General features: G+C 42.6%; 2 protein-coding genes across 2 annotated transcripts in view; one reads left to right on the forward strand and one right to left on the reverse strand.

Annotated features, from left to right (window-relative positions):
• The window catches only part of thumpd3 (THUMP domain containing 3), a 10,635-nt gene extending 9,388 nt beyond the window's left edge, over positions 1 to 1,247 (reverse strand). The window contains exons 1-3 of the mRNA XM_008289432.1: positions 1,190 to 1,247; positions 434 to 743; positions 210 to 287 (exon numbers count right to left, since the gene is read on the reverse strand). Coding sequence (XP_008287654.1) covers positions 210 to 287; positions 434 to 679 — 324 coding nt within the window. The 5' untranslated portion in view covers positions 680 to 743; positions 1,190 to 1,247. The remainder of the gene's footprint in view (positions 1 to 209; positions 288 to 433; positions 744 to 1,189) is intronic.
• Positions 1,248 to 9,638: 8,391 nt separating this feature from the next.
• Positions 9,639 to 14,063, forward strand: part of LOC103362909 (SLIT-ROBO Rho GTPase-activating protein 3-like) — a 49,238-nt gene continuing 44,813 nt past the window's right edge. Inside the window, exon 1 of the mRNA XM_008289436.1 lies at positions 9,639 to 10,209. Coding sequence (XP_008287658.1) covers positions 10,146 to 10,209 — 64 coding nt within the window. The 5' untranslated portion in view covers positions 9,639 to 10,145. The remainder of the gene's footprint in view (positions 10,210 to 14,063) is intronic.

Below are 14,063 nucleotides of genomic sequence, written 5' to 3' on the forward strand. Positions count from 1 at the left end.
TGATGAGTAAACTCCCTTTTTAAAAAGAGGTGCAGGACTTCACACTGCTGTGAAAAATGATCTCTGAGTGAGCATAAGAATACATCTGAGGACATCATCTGGGTCTTTAGGAAGCACTGATGGACATATTTCAATATTTCTGACATTTTATAGAGCAAACAACTAATAAAAATATAATCAACAGCAACATCCAGGTGAGCATACAGTACCTTAGACTGTTTGAACTGGTAATGATCGTATTCGTCAACCACAACAAACAGGTTGTCTACAGACCTCAGAAGATGGACCTACAGCGGAGAATTCAAAGAACAGACAGACGATCAAATACAGAAATGTTGGATGCACGTTATGTGGACTCGTCCATGTGAAAAGCTGTTCACCACAGTTCAAGTGAGACACACCTGAGGACAACAGAGCAACGCAGGTGTCTCACCTGGAAAAGCTTGTCAGTAGTTATTGGAAAGTAAATGCGACCACGATCTTTGCTGATTCGTGCGTCCGCCCCTATCTTCTCCTTGACCTCCTCTGCAGCAGTGTGTTCAAACCCTGTGGGCACGGTTGCTCCGACGGTGACGGTGATGATGGATCCACTGGTGGCATCAGCCTCAGGGGAGGAGGACGTGGACAGACCCAGTGTGTCAGAGCCGGGCTCTGGGGCTTCATCCCCGGGGGTGGACATCCTGTCTCTGAGGGCTGGTTGGACTCAGTGGATGCTGCTGCTGGTGTCAAGATCAACAGCTCACCTGGAGACAGAATAATGAGCAGCCTGTCAGGACTGTGTGTGTGTGTGTGTGTGTGTGTGTGTGTGTGTGTGTGTGTGTGTGTGTGTACATTCAGGCATATTCACTAATTTCCAATGATCTGAGGTCTTTTAAAGAACTACAGTTTGCTCTCAGGGTGTCATCAGTTAGCAGGAAACACTGCATAGATCTGAACACTGTGAACAAACACCGGTAACGTTACTGCTGGCGACTTAATGCTGTCATTAAGTTAGCAGGCTAACGTTAGCCTCAAGGAGCTCAAAGTTACAGCTAACAAGCTAACATTAGCAACAGGGACACTTTAATGTTAAACTGCTGCCGCGTCGTAACGTGAGCTGATGCGACGAGGCCGCCGGCGGAACCGTAAAGCCTGAAAACAACGTTTAAAGTCTTAGTTGTGCTGAATTCGCTAACTGAAGTGGACCAACCTGTCACACACGAGGCGGCAACATGCTTCCGCTCAGCAGCAACAACACGGAGGCTTCCGGTCTGATCCTTCAGAGTAAAAGCATCATCTCCAGACACAGTCACCCTCAAATGTATTCACACCCTTCTATTAAAGAAATTGACAATATTTACTCAAATACCTACAAACTGATAAAAGTAATAATAAATAAAAATTTACTAAATTATAATTTAATGAAATATGACATTGCTGTTAATAATTTTAAAAAAACAACTAGAAACTAAATTAGAGCACTTTGCTGATGAGCAGTGAAACCAGAATACCTGTCAACAGGTGCAGAAGTCTGACTGAGAGTTACAGGAAACACCTGATGGCAGTCAAAGGGTTGTTCAACTAAATATTAGTTTACGGCTCCCATCATGCTGTTTTTTTGTTTTTTTGTTTGTTTGTTGTTTTTTTTTTAAATATTTCTGTTTAACCACAATTCAAAAGCAACGTCATGATTTTCATTAAATTTTTCTTCATTATTGCTTTTGTCAATTTCAGCTTATTTCAGAGACTGAAGCTGTGAAGGAGCCACAGATGTTGTTTTTGAGTATTGATCACTGGGCTAATAGTTTGTTTCATTTGGTTGTCATGGTGATGTGGAGCACAGGTCACATGGGTGTAGTTGGAGACGGGCTGAGCTGTCAAAAGGGCTGACAGTCAGTCACACGGTGGGACAGAGGAGGACTGGGGAGCCGTAATTTTTGTTGACCGCCACCCTTGAGTGACTAACACCAAGCAAACGTATAGTGTCTTTATTTGTGTAACGCCTGTGAATCACAAATCACTTTTAATAAAAGGAGAGAAACACATCCGACTTGTGTGAGTTGTTTAGGAAGCGACAGCACGTCATACAGTTAGACAGAACCCATCCTCAGCCTCTCTAGCAACTGTGGAAGTCACTAAAAGCTGCTTTTTTTCCTTATTTAATGGGAGGGTATGAATACATCACCTCTGACCTAAAGGTTCACTGAAGCATGATCTGTTGTTAAAAAACAGAAACATCAACACTTTGTCACACAATCTGAATTTATTTGCTGGAAAATTTGATGTTTTTATTTGTCTACTTTGGTAAGAATAAAAAAAGAATAAAATGCCCCCCATAAAAACAAAGTCTTTTTCTTTAAAAGTATATAGTTTAAAATATCTTTATAATATGTAGACAAGAAATATGGTGAAGTGAACAAATTTAGAAAGTAATGAAATTATGGACTTCATAAAAATAAATAACAGGCTACAGGTTTGTCGTTATCAATCAATCGATCCTTTGGGAAATCTTTTGATCAACACTAATTTGTTACTTGTGCTTTAGTTGAACTTTTTCAATTTAATATTTGTTTTACTTTGCTTAGAACATTAAAGGAATCATCATCAATTACAGAAATGTAGTCGATCAGAGTGTGCACCTCTCTGTTAGCCCGATCACGTCTGCTATCTGAACACCTGTCCAGTCTCAATAACACATCTTTTACTTTTAAAACCAATGCCAGTCATGTCACTGGCAATTCTGGAAGTACATTTGATTTAATGGTTATAATCGTTACTAAAATAATTTAGGTGGTCAAATGCATCCTTGAAAAATGATAAATTTCAAAACCCAAAGCAGTTCACGTGCATTGGTGTCGCGGCGCCAAAAAATAAAAAAATATGCAGGCTTAGGCTATACATATAAAGCAACGAGCCTTTTTGGGAAATGTAAGGAGTAGAAAGAACCGATATTTATGTTGAAAATGTAACTGAGTAAAAGTAAAAAGCCGTCAGAGAAATAAATACAGTAACAGAGTATTTGTAATTTGTAGCTTGCCATCTCTGACCACAAATTGCTTCGATGTCACTCTGCAGTCTCCCAGGATTCTGCTTAAACGCTGTAAAACTGCTCGAATGAGTTATTCAGCGATGCATGCCAGAACTGGAAGCTGATTCTAGAGAAGAAGAGTTAAGAAAGCTACACCTTAAAGGATTGCCTGTTCTTGGAAAACTGCAGTTTCAAGGTGGGATTCCTCAGGTGTGGCGCTGACTGATGATTTTGCTCATGATGTGTCATCCAGCAGATTAAAGAACAAACACAGTATGAGAAGGTAAAAAAAAGGCTTTCAACATAGAGGATCTTTAAACCATCCATCATCTCTACACCTTAATCCTCACCAGGCTCATGGGGGGCTGGAGTCTATCCCAGCTGACTCAGGGTGAAGGCAGGTTCACCTGGACAGGTAACCAGTCTATCACAGGGCTACACTTAGAGACAGACAACCAAGCACACTCACATTCACACCTACGGACAATTTACAATCACCAATTAACCTCAGCATGTTTTTGGACTGTGTGGGAGGCAGCCAGAGAAGATCCCGTTGCCCCCACCGGGACGCGAACCGGCGACCTTCTTGCTGCTAGACAACAGTGCTACCAACTGCACCACCTTGCAGCCCATCTTTAAACCATTACATACAAATTTCCAGAATCACAATAACACACTAACATTCCTTTTTTTTAATCATCAGTACGTCACCAAAAAGTAAAGAAATGTAACACAAGTAACGTCATGCATGCTGCACATTTAGACTTTTTCTTTACTGAGAATTCTTCTTTTCATTTGTCACCACCTGTGTGCACACATGCATTTGTGAAGCGAGTGTGTCGGAGTGTTTGCTTGTGCGAAATGTGTCGAGGGGTAAAGACAATGTGTGAAATCCTGTGAGAAAACAACACTGTCTGCTGATGTGTCACCGAGCTCTGCAAGAAAGAAAGAAAGAAAACTCTAATCAAAGAGGAACAATCCCTTTTCATTTCTGTCAATTCATTCTCATGCATTGCGCAAGGAAGGATTTCTTTCACCACCGTTTTAATGTTTTACTGTAAAATCTCAGTGTCACCATGCCTTCAGCACACATGCACTGTGGCTTTTTCCTCAGTCATCACACTGCACATCAGGTTTTCAAAAACGTTGGCCACACCTGGACTGGAAGGAGAAATACCTGAAGAACCGACTGCAACAGGAAGGATTTAGTGCTACGATGCAAGCCAATAAAAGAATTGTGCCCAAGTCTAAATACATCAAGTGTCATTATTGCTCTTTAAAGTTTGTTTTTCATTGTTTCCTCATATTTATCGACTGTCTTTTCCCGCCTCCAATCACTGCATCAGTATTTGTTTTGTTCTGAAATCCAGAATCCCCAAAAGGAAGTCTGATTATTGCTGACTTGACGCATCTTGATCATCCAATCATGTGTCTTCATGCAGCCTCACCGGCTAAAACTTCCGGGTACTGTTTTATAACAAGTCATCCACAGAGGGCGCTGTGATATAAAAAATAAAAAAACATCCACTGAACATGCAAACCAACAACAGACAGGAGATATGAGCAAGATAATAATATAAAAAGGCCTGAGGAAATCTAGTGTGCAGGAGACAGGACAGAAGAATTAAAACTACCTCCTCTTTCTCTTTCATTTCTGCCTGTAATTATAGTTTCCTGTTCACTTCTCACTGTGGCTGTAATTCATACTTTCATTTACTGGGCTGACAGAGAAGCAAACAGTTTCCTCTTATGTTCGTCTGAATTAACTCAGTGATTAAGTGTCAGCACAGAGATAAAAAAATAATAATGTATAGTTCAGTCAGACACACATCAGACCAATTCCTCATCGTGACAATATGCAGCTACACTTCCTCTGTTAAACTGGCTTATGATAGAATAACCAAATGCACTGCTTTGATTGATTTTTTATTCTTTCTCATGGACATTATTAGTCTCTCCGGTGGCCAGACGTCTCAGACAAGGTGTCGTACAGCCACCAGTAATCTCCTTTCTCCCATTTATCATTTGTGATTAATGAAGTTTATGCAGAGAATTACCGTCTTCTCTTCTGTGTCACATTTCCTCCTGTGATTAATTGAATCTCAGGGAAATGGCAAGTTCAATATGATTCTGTCTGTTACCAAACACACATGGAAGAAAGCAGCTCTCACTGCTTTTCTTATTTATCTGCATGACTTTCTCTGACAGAGAGACTGAAACTCTCCCTCCTCGTTGCCTCGCCACACTACACGCGCTGTGTTTATTGAAAATGTTTTGTTGTTTTCTGACTTCATGCTGCAGGTCAACTGATTAGTAAGTGTGAAGTTTGAGAGACAAGTGGGCGTTTGTTCATGTCAGGGAACGAAAAGTTCTGCATAACAGATGGCCGGCGTTGCACAGAATACAGTCAGTCACTGCAGGAAACTTTGGCAAAAACAACTTTTTTGCATAATGCATGGATTTAGTCCCTCTGCAAAGAGTGGCTGACAGTGAAAAGAAACTCCATCTTGCCTGTTTGACAAACACTGACAACCACAGTCACTGTTTGATCTGTGTAATAATCAGAGGTTAACAACAAAACACAAGCTGCTCGTATCTTCAGGTGCAATCTCACGCAATTTGTAACAAAGACGAGCACGCAGGCGTGAGGGAATATCGTCAGTTTGTAAAGCCGAACAGGCCTTTAGTCTGGGATCCTCTCCCAGTGTTCAGAGGACTGACTGAGATTATTCTTCAGATCATTTTCTTTGCGTCATATTCCTTTATATTGCAGAAGATATGAACCAATATTTTGATGAAGATTAAACGCAGCAAACCACGGAGACATCTCTCTCTCAGCACGAGAGCGTGACGACTGATCGACGACAGCGTAAAGCTGCATCAAGGAAGAACTTAATGAACTACAAAAGCGGTTGTCAGTGGTTAGCAGCTGATTGCACTGCAATGTGTTCTCGCAAGTACATCTTTGTCAAACTGCAGTTATTAGAGCCTCAGTAGCCTTTAACTGATTGGAAAGAATCTAAAACACTGAATCATAGCCTGAAACCCACGTGTGTTTGATCAAAGGTATCAGGCTGTTTTATGAGGCGGAAATCAAATATGAAAGTAAAGCTGCTAACAGCAGGACAACTCATTCTATCAGAACACTGAACACTTAATCCAGAGTCCAGATATGCTTACTTTGGTACACATATAGATGTGAATGCCTGTAGTCTGAGGGTTTTTTAATGTCTGTTATTGTGTAGAATGAGTAATAATGGATTCAAGTGTTTCTGTAGTCTGACTCATTCCACAGATATTGGATGGGTGACACTAATAAATGACATTAGAAAGTATCTGAAACATCTACTGCACATGCACAGTCTGTATATGTGGGTCGTACTCTGTAGCATCCTGGAGAAAGTTTCAGTTACTCATTAAGTTTGAATTATTAATAGTTACTGTCACATGAAACAAGATAAAAGGGATGAAAGTGCATCCAGGCTAATGAAGAGCGTTATCAAACCAGAAGGGTGGACGCATTTAACTTCATGCCTGATGAATCTACACTCAGCATAATTGTCATAATGATGACAATGCCTAATTGTTATCAACAAATTTAAACAAATTGGTTCGTTAAAATGACTGGCAGCTCCGATGTGCAGGAGTGAACAATGATGCAACCGACTACAATACGCATCACGCCGAGCTTTTGAGTCACGCTGACCCTGATTAAACAAAAAGATTCAAGAAAGGTGGCAAAGAAAAGCAAATTATCTGCAACCGCACCGTCTGTACTGGAAAACTGCTGCTCCCAAGACCTTCAGCAGAAAGAAACTGGACTGAAGAAGCCTCTCAGATAAGAGGTGAAACATCTTAAAGAATCAAAAAGAGAAGTTCAGTTGCTTTTTACTGAAGCTCTTACGATCACCTCGACCTGGGCGGCTGACATGTTGAGCAGTGCTGAAGATCCAAAACAGCACAACCCAACATTTTGCTTCCATTTATTACACATCACACAACGGCATTCGGTACAAACCAGGCAAAAAGTCTCTTCTGGATTCAGACGGTTGACGACACGTTAAGACCCCGAAAGAACCGAGATCTTAAATCAAAAGTGCGATTAGGAAGGTGACGAGTTACGATGATCATCTCAACACGTCTGTTCAGCGCCTTCTCTCAGACTCTCACTCATGTATTCCTCTACATCCTGTGAGAATGACGCTTTAGATATTCAGACTGATGAAAGTGTTGATTTGCAAGTACAGTTTCCTGTAGATTTAGTGCAAAGGTTCCGGTTGAATAAATTGTATTACTGGGAAAAAGTCTGACTGATGGACAGTGAAAAGGCATCATCTGTACATTTGGGTTCGTTCAACATTCACCATTTGATTTATTATAAATCACTTGATAGGCATTAGTGAGAGCAACTTTTTAGATGAAAGGTTGTGAGCAATCCTCCTGGTGTCTTCTTTCTCTTTGACTGTATTGTTTATTGGTAATTAGTGTTTTATCTCTCTCTCTTTTAAACAAACACACCACATCCACAGTTAGACAAACAGGTTAGAGTCAGTCTAACCATGCTGGTACTATTTCTCGCTGTCTTTCTTACCCTGGCGCCTGTGAGCTGCAGACTGAATGCAGAGGTCGTCTTCAGTGTGCCGCTATGCAGGTTTGTGCTGCCTCATTGTGAGTCAACAGCCCGCTGCCTTCTGAACTGAGAATAGCAAAGGTGACAGACAACAAACTGAGTCCCCCGGCCTGCTGCGAAGCACCGAGATGACAGAATCTGTCAAGAGACACACTCAGTCTCTTTCTCTGCTATACGGAAAAGATGCTTTTCTTCATGACCTGACTGCAAACACTGTGAACAGAAAACATCACGAGCACGGCTGTGTCGCATCACAATTCATTTCTACAAGCAATCCAAACACATTTCAGTCACATTTGAGAGGTTCTGCATTTTGTTGCTACAACATTTGATCAGCATCGTGTTCTTTGTTCTGCTCAGCCAGGTTCCACATTTAGCAGTCTGGAACAGTTTATACAATGGGCTGGTTTTCTCTGCTCTATTTCAGTTAATGTTGACTTTATAGGTATTTCCTATCTTTTATACATTAAGTGGGCAACAGACATTGCTGTGATTGATGCCATTGTTGTTGTCAGCATCAGTTCCGTCAGTAAGAACAGGGAGCGCAAACAATGATTGCAACACGGGCAAGAAGATGCACGTTTGCGATGAAGTAGGGTGGTGCAGAGGACAAATTTCCTTTTCAGAGATAATGGCTTGTGTGCATTTGCAGCTACCGCAGCGTGCCGTCATGATTACACATCAAAGTATCAGTGGTTGTGGAGGTGCCAGTTTGTCATCATCCCCGAGCCGTTTAACCACCAGGCTTCTCACTTCACAAAGATTATCCATCATAGCCGCTGCTGAGACGCGCCACACCTCGAACAAACAGTGTCCACGGAGGAAGTCGTGGTGAGACGAAGATGTGAGGTTTCCATGGCAATGGAGTGGAAAGAGGGGGCCATTATGGGCTTAGGTTATTGTTTGCTATATCTCTGTAAAAATGTACATGAGTGTTAGTGAAATGAGAGCTTACAGGAGGAGGTTACAAAAAAACACCAATTAAAAAAAAAAAAAAAAGTATAGAAAAGTCTGCAAAATGACAAACATTATGTGGAAATTAACAAGCCAACATCTTAGATATTGTGCCAATAATGCCAAATTACATCATTTTAAAAATTATTTCACAGAAGATTTATTCAGATTTTTACTGTTTTCTTAAATCAGGTACAAATTAAAGTAAAATTGCAATAATTATCTGTAATTAAACATGCACACACGTTACCTTGCACTTTAAAAGTAAGTCTTGTTTTATATTTACGTGTACTTTTATATTTAAACTCTGTAATCGTGTATTTTTGGGAAATTCTGCGGAATTATTTGCGATTAATTGATTGATATTGCAAATAAACAAATGTGTTTAGTGCCTTTTTGTTGTCTTCCAAAAACATGGCCATGATCAACCAAAGCTGAGCATGTGTGTTAACACCTAATTGAAAGCATTTGATCGTAATGAGGCCCATTCTGTGGAATCAAAGTGTTTTACTGCAGAACCTCTGGGTGTTGGATCACAGTCTGTAAAATATCAGCGCTTCTCAGGAACATATGCTCTAAAAACATATAACTACTCACTTTTAAACTATAAACTGGTTGTTTTTGCACTTTACATGACTTCAGCATAATGATTATGTGTGTGTGTGTGTGTGTGTGTGTGAGAGAGAGAGAGAGAGAGAGAGAGAGAGAGAGAGAGAGAGAGAGAGATCTCAAAACAACATGTGACAAAGGGTGACCATGATAAAATATAACTGCACAAACTACAGATGTGTGTGTGTAGGTGTGTGTGTGTGTGTTGTGGTGTTTTTTTTTTTTCTTCACTTTGTGGTTCGGGTTAAGTTTGAGGATTAGGCAAGTGTGTTTAGGGTTAGTCTGCAGGAAATGAATGGAAGTCCGTGTAATGTGAAAGGATGGTGTGTGTGTGTGTGTGTGTGTGTGTGTGTGTGTGTGTGTGTGTGTGTGTGTGACAATATGAGGAGGCTCACGTGACGATCTTTTAAATTCCTGTTTCCCTGCAGCGCACTTTGTCAGTGTGTGTGTGTGTGTGTGTGTGTGTGTGTGTGGCTCGCGCTGCTCGCTGCTCGTACGCATGTCTGTTGCGCTCCGAGGACCTGCCTGCTTGAAGCCGTCCAGGCGTCGCTCTGCTCCCTTCATCATGTCGTTGGTACAGTTTTGAGCTCGTTTCGTGTCTTTTTGTTGTTGCTGTTGTTGCTGCTTCCTTCTGAGCTGCCTGGTACCAGGAGGAGCAGCAGAAAGCAGCAGGAGGAGGAGGAGGAGGAGGAGGAGGAGGAAGACTGAGCAGAGGAGAAGAATGCAACACTGGACCGCTGCTCAGCTGTTATTCCTGCGCTCATTTCGACCATAAATTTTTTCCTTCTTCTGCAACAGCGTTCACGCCTTTGTTGTCCTCCAATGCACGGCCACTAGAACAGACAGGAGGAACACGGAGGATCGCGCTGCAAACCGGAGATCAACAGACCCCGAGAGAGTCCCGGACTTGCAGGGTCTCCCCCCTCCCCGAAACCCAGAGGAACCATGTCATCCACCAAATACAAGAAGGACAAGGAGATCATAGCGGACTACGAGACCCAAGTGAAAGGTTTGTGCTTCACTGTCCGTGCACGTCGAGTTGCTGTTCTGCCTCCCTCCGTGTTTCCACGGCAGGCTGCAGGGCTTCAACCTTTGCGTTCAGCGCACAGCAGATGTCCAGTAAACCGTGACAGTGGATCCAGTGACAGGAGCAGCACAGTGCGCACAGACAGCTCCTATTTTACTCCCATGCTGTCCTCTTCCTGTGCTGCCTTCATCAGGTTAAGCAGCAGCCGCTGGGCTTTCTCTGTGCTCACTGTTAATTTGTCATCGTTTGCTTTGTTGCTGGGTAAAATGAAATCAGTGCAGGTTGGAGGTCTGGCTGCTTTATTGCACCTCGGTTCTTTCATTTGTTGGAGGCCTGTGTTTGGCTTGCTGTGGTTGGAGATGATGGATTTTTAGGATATCTGGGAGTAGATCTAATGCACGTTGTGGATGTCAGATGCATGTTAGGTGTCATAGTTAATGCTGACAAGGTGTCTGCAGTTTTAATGCACAGACCTCATGTTGTGCCTTTGATTCCTGGCAACATGGATGAGACGCTCTCTGATTTACTGTCACGCCTTCTTCTACCCTCAGTGGCTCTTCAGCATGGTTCTACATGAGGGTCTAAAATAACAAGTGGAGGGTTTGGCTCTTGCAGTGAGGCCTATGGTTGTCCTCAGTGCATTGTGTGACACCTGAGGTCATCTCCTCTGTGCCGGTTTCAGAGCTGTTTTTACTAATTACTCCTAATTTAATAATAATATATTTTTTTTTAAATCACAAGGCACTTAAAGTGTTGGTTTATCCTGCAAATTAGGACATACAGGTTGGCCGATATTGTCAGCTGATGTCTGATACATGCCAAGATTAAAACCTTCTTTTTCCGGATTATGATGCAGAAACAGCTTCTTGTCTCTACATTGTTTACAACATGATCAGCCTTGTCTGCAGCACATGTAGCAGAGACGGTATCACAGCTGAGCAGACGGTGGTGCGGAGTCATGCAATGTCTTCGTAGGAACTAGTTTGTGAAATACATTCCAGGGAAGTTAAAAAAAACTGACTCCATAATTTCCCCTTTTCAATAAAACTCTATCATATATAAATAATGTGTTGGTATCAGAATTAGGCTCTAGTGAAATGAAGAGATGTACTGTCCACACTTAAAGCAAGTGTACCGGCGAAGAGCAGACGACAGAGGTTCAGTTTCATGGCCCTTCACCCATTCCTCGCCCTCTCACTCTTGCTGGTTTCGCTCATGCTACCTCTCCGGGGTTTTAGCCGATCACCCCTTTGAGTCATGCAGCGGTCTGAACGCTCCGAGTGCACAGAGTTGCATGTGCAGGACCGATCTCCAGACACATTCCTCTTTGTGTGGGAAGCGTATCAGCTGAATGATTTCTGCTCACCAGACTTTCGCTGCCTCTTAATCTTGCTTTTGTCTCGTGGCATTAGCTGGTCATTGAGGAAAAATGCTTGTAAACATGTCAATGCCCATCTAACTCCGTTGCTTTCCACTTCACTCCAGGCCTTTTTTTTTTTGTAATTCAGGCATCGGTTATTCAGTTTAGATCCAGCTGTATCATGGGAGAATCTTGCTCTGGCTTCATAGATCCAGGCCCTGTCTGCTGCCTCTTTGCATTAGACAGGGCCCTTCAACTGCGTGAGGAGGAAGGATGGTAATTTATGGAGAATGCCGCTTGTTTCTCATTCACAGCTGGTGTGTTGCATAGCCTAGAGACACACAGGGCTCTGCTTTTGACATCCACCACCCCACAACAATGGCGATGTTGTGAGCTGAAGCAGGCAGCGAGCAAACGGTAATGAAATTCAGATTGGAAATTGCACCTGTCTTGTTTTGAGTTATTGCTTTATGGTTAATGTGTACGTGGCAGAAGGGGCCAAATCATCGGCGTGTCACTGATTGGGTCACAACAACATGGCAGGGTTTCTTCATTATGTATGAGGGCTAATAGACGGGTGACAAAAAGAAATCCCTTGGTTTCAGCAGTAGTTAACAACAAAGGAGTAACTCTGTCGGTGTGTTTGCCAAATTTTGCGTCGGGTTTAAAGGCGATGGCTGCAGATGAGACGCATCACAACATCAAATTTAATTCCTCTGTCACGGTGCAACAAAGTGCTAAAATCTTAACCCCTGCCATTAATGAATTCCTAACCACCCTCGAGGTTGGCTGCCAAAGCCGAGGTCTCTGAAGGACCCTGGGAGATGGTGTTCACTTTATTCAAGCTGTTCAGCTGGCAGATCCTGCATTAGCATGTCAAAAGAGAGGGTTCATGCGCTGAACAGAGAGAGGCTGACTGAGGAGCTTGGACTCTGTTTTGCAGCAAACCACCGTGTGGTTGCTGGACTGCTGCCGCCTCCTGTTTGCCAGCTTTATAGGCAGCCTGTGAAGTGGGCTCAACCATCAGCAGCTGTTTGACATTTACAATAGAAGCTTTGGGGATAAACCTATACTTTGCCACTATTGTATTCAAACGTATGCCTTAAAATCCGAGCTAACTAGCTGGCTTCACAGAGCCTGGGAGCTGTTGGGAGATTTGGTGACGATACAGGGCAAAGTTTAAGATTAAACACCTGAACTCAGCTCATTTTCATTCACCTCTGTTTATGTGTATATCGTTTCGCTGTGCTGTACTTTGACTTGTGTGACAGCAGGTTCTGTTGGCTGTGTTCCCTGAATCCAGCTCTGCAATGAATCACTGATTTAATGCCCTGGATGGAGTGCAATACAGCTTTGCCCCATTGTAATTATCTTGCATACTGGCCCCTTAATAATGCTGTTTTTCTTGCAGTATTTTGCAGATAAAAGTCAGCATGATCAGTTTTTTGGTTTTTTTTCTTAGCTGATGGCTTCGTCTGATAGCCAAAGCCACATCTGTAACTGATTTTTTGTGTAAATCATTTACCAGTGACTGCCATTTACATGTACAAAGAGCGCAGGGCCCACAGTGGTCGTCATTTTGTAAATGTAACCCTGCTTTAGGTCAGGCATGGCCACCTCAGTCCTTACCCACGCTGACACAATAAAAGCACACTCAAAAACAAGTACTGAGAAAGACGCACACGTTTATGGGAAACAGTTTGAACAACACAACACGGTGTTGCTGAGAGGACGGACAGTTTTACTGTGATGCACATTATTGAAGAATGGATGCCATTTGTTTCTGAATCGCTCTGATCAGAAAAATGAATGCAGGCAGCTGCTCATGGAAAATTTTTTGTCCCCCAGATGTACACATTCGAATCCACCCACGCCAAGCACACACACTTGAGGTGATGCTGAAAAGGAAGCATGGTTTTAGCACCTCTGGGTTCAGGTTTCTATTTGTCATTCGTCGTTAGCCGCTGCTGGTTCCTCTCTACTAAACCCAACGCAAACAAGTTGAAACTCCAAAGCAGAACCTTATAAAAACCTGAGAATAATGTGATCAGCATGCATTATGCAAACATACACACTGTTAGAGAGCATCGGCACACAGCTTTGTGTCATTATTCCTCCTGCAGTATGGAGGGTTGTGTGGTTTGTGTTGTTACAAAACACGCCTCTAACCGCTTGTAAGAAAGTAAAACTGCAGTATGTCATATGTGTATTTAAGGATCCCTCTAATGAGCCTGGAAAGTGCTGTCAGTTCGGTTAAATGCTGATGAGAATTATGTGAGACACAAGGTGTGTCTCTGTTTGTTGTTGCTCCAGGCCACAGAGTCTGCAGAGGGAGATAAATGGTGAAAACTATTCCCGGTTCGTACCGTTTGTTAGTGAAGCAGCACTGAGACACACTCAGAGCTGCTACTGTCCGTCGTGCATTGTTTTCTTCAGAAACATGCGTCGTTCAGTCGACGCTGGAAACGTGTGTGAA

Source organism: Stegastes partitus, unplaced genomic scaffold (assembly GCF_000690725.1).
Source record: "Stegastes partitus isolate 25-593 unplaced genomic scaffold, Stegastes_partitus-1.0.2 Scaffold614, whole genome shotgun sequence".
Classification (NCBI taxonomy): domain Eukaryota; kingdom Metazoa; phylum Chordata; class Actinopteri; family Pomacentridae; genus Stegastes; species Stegastes partitus.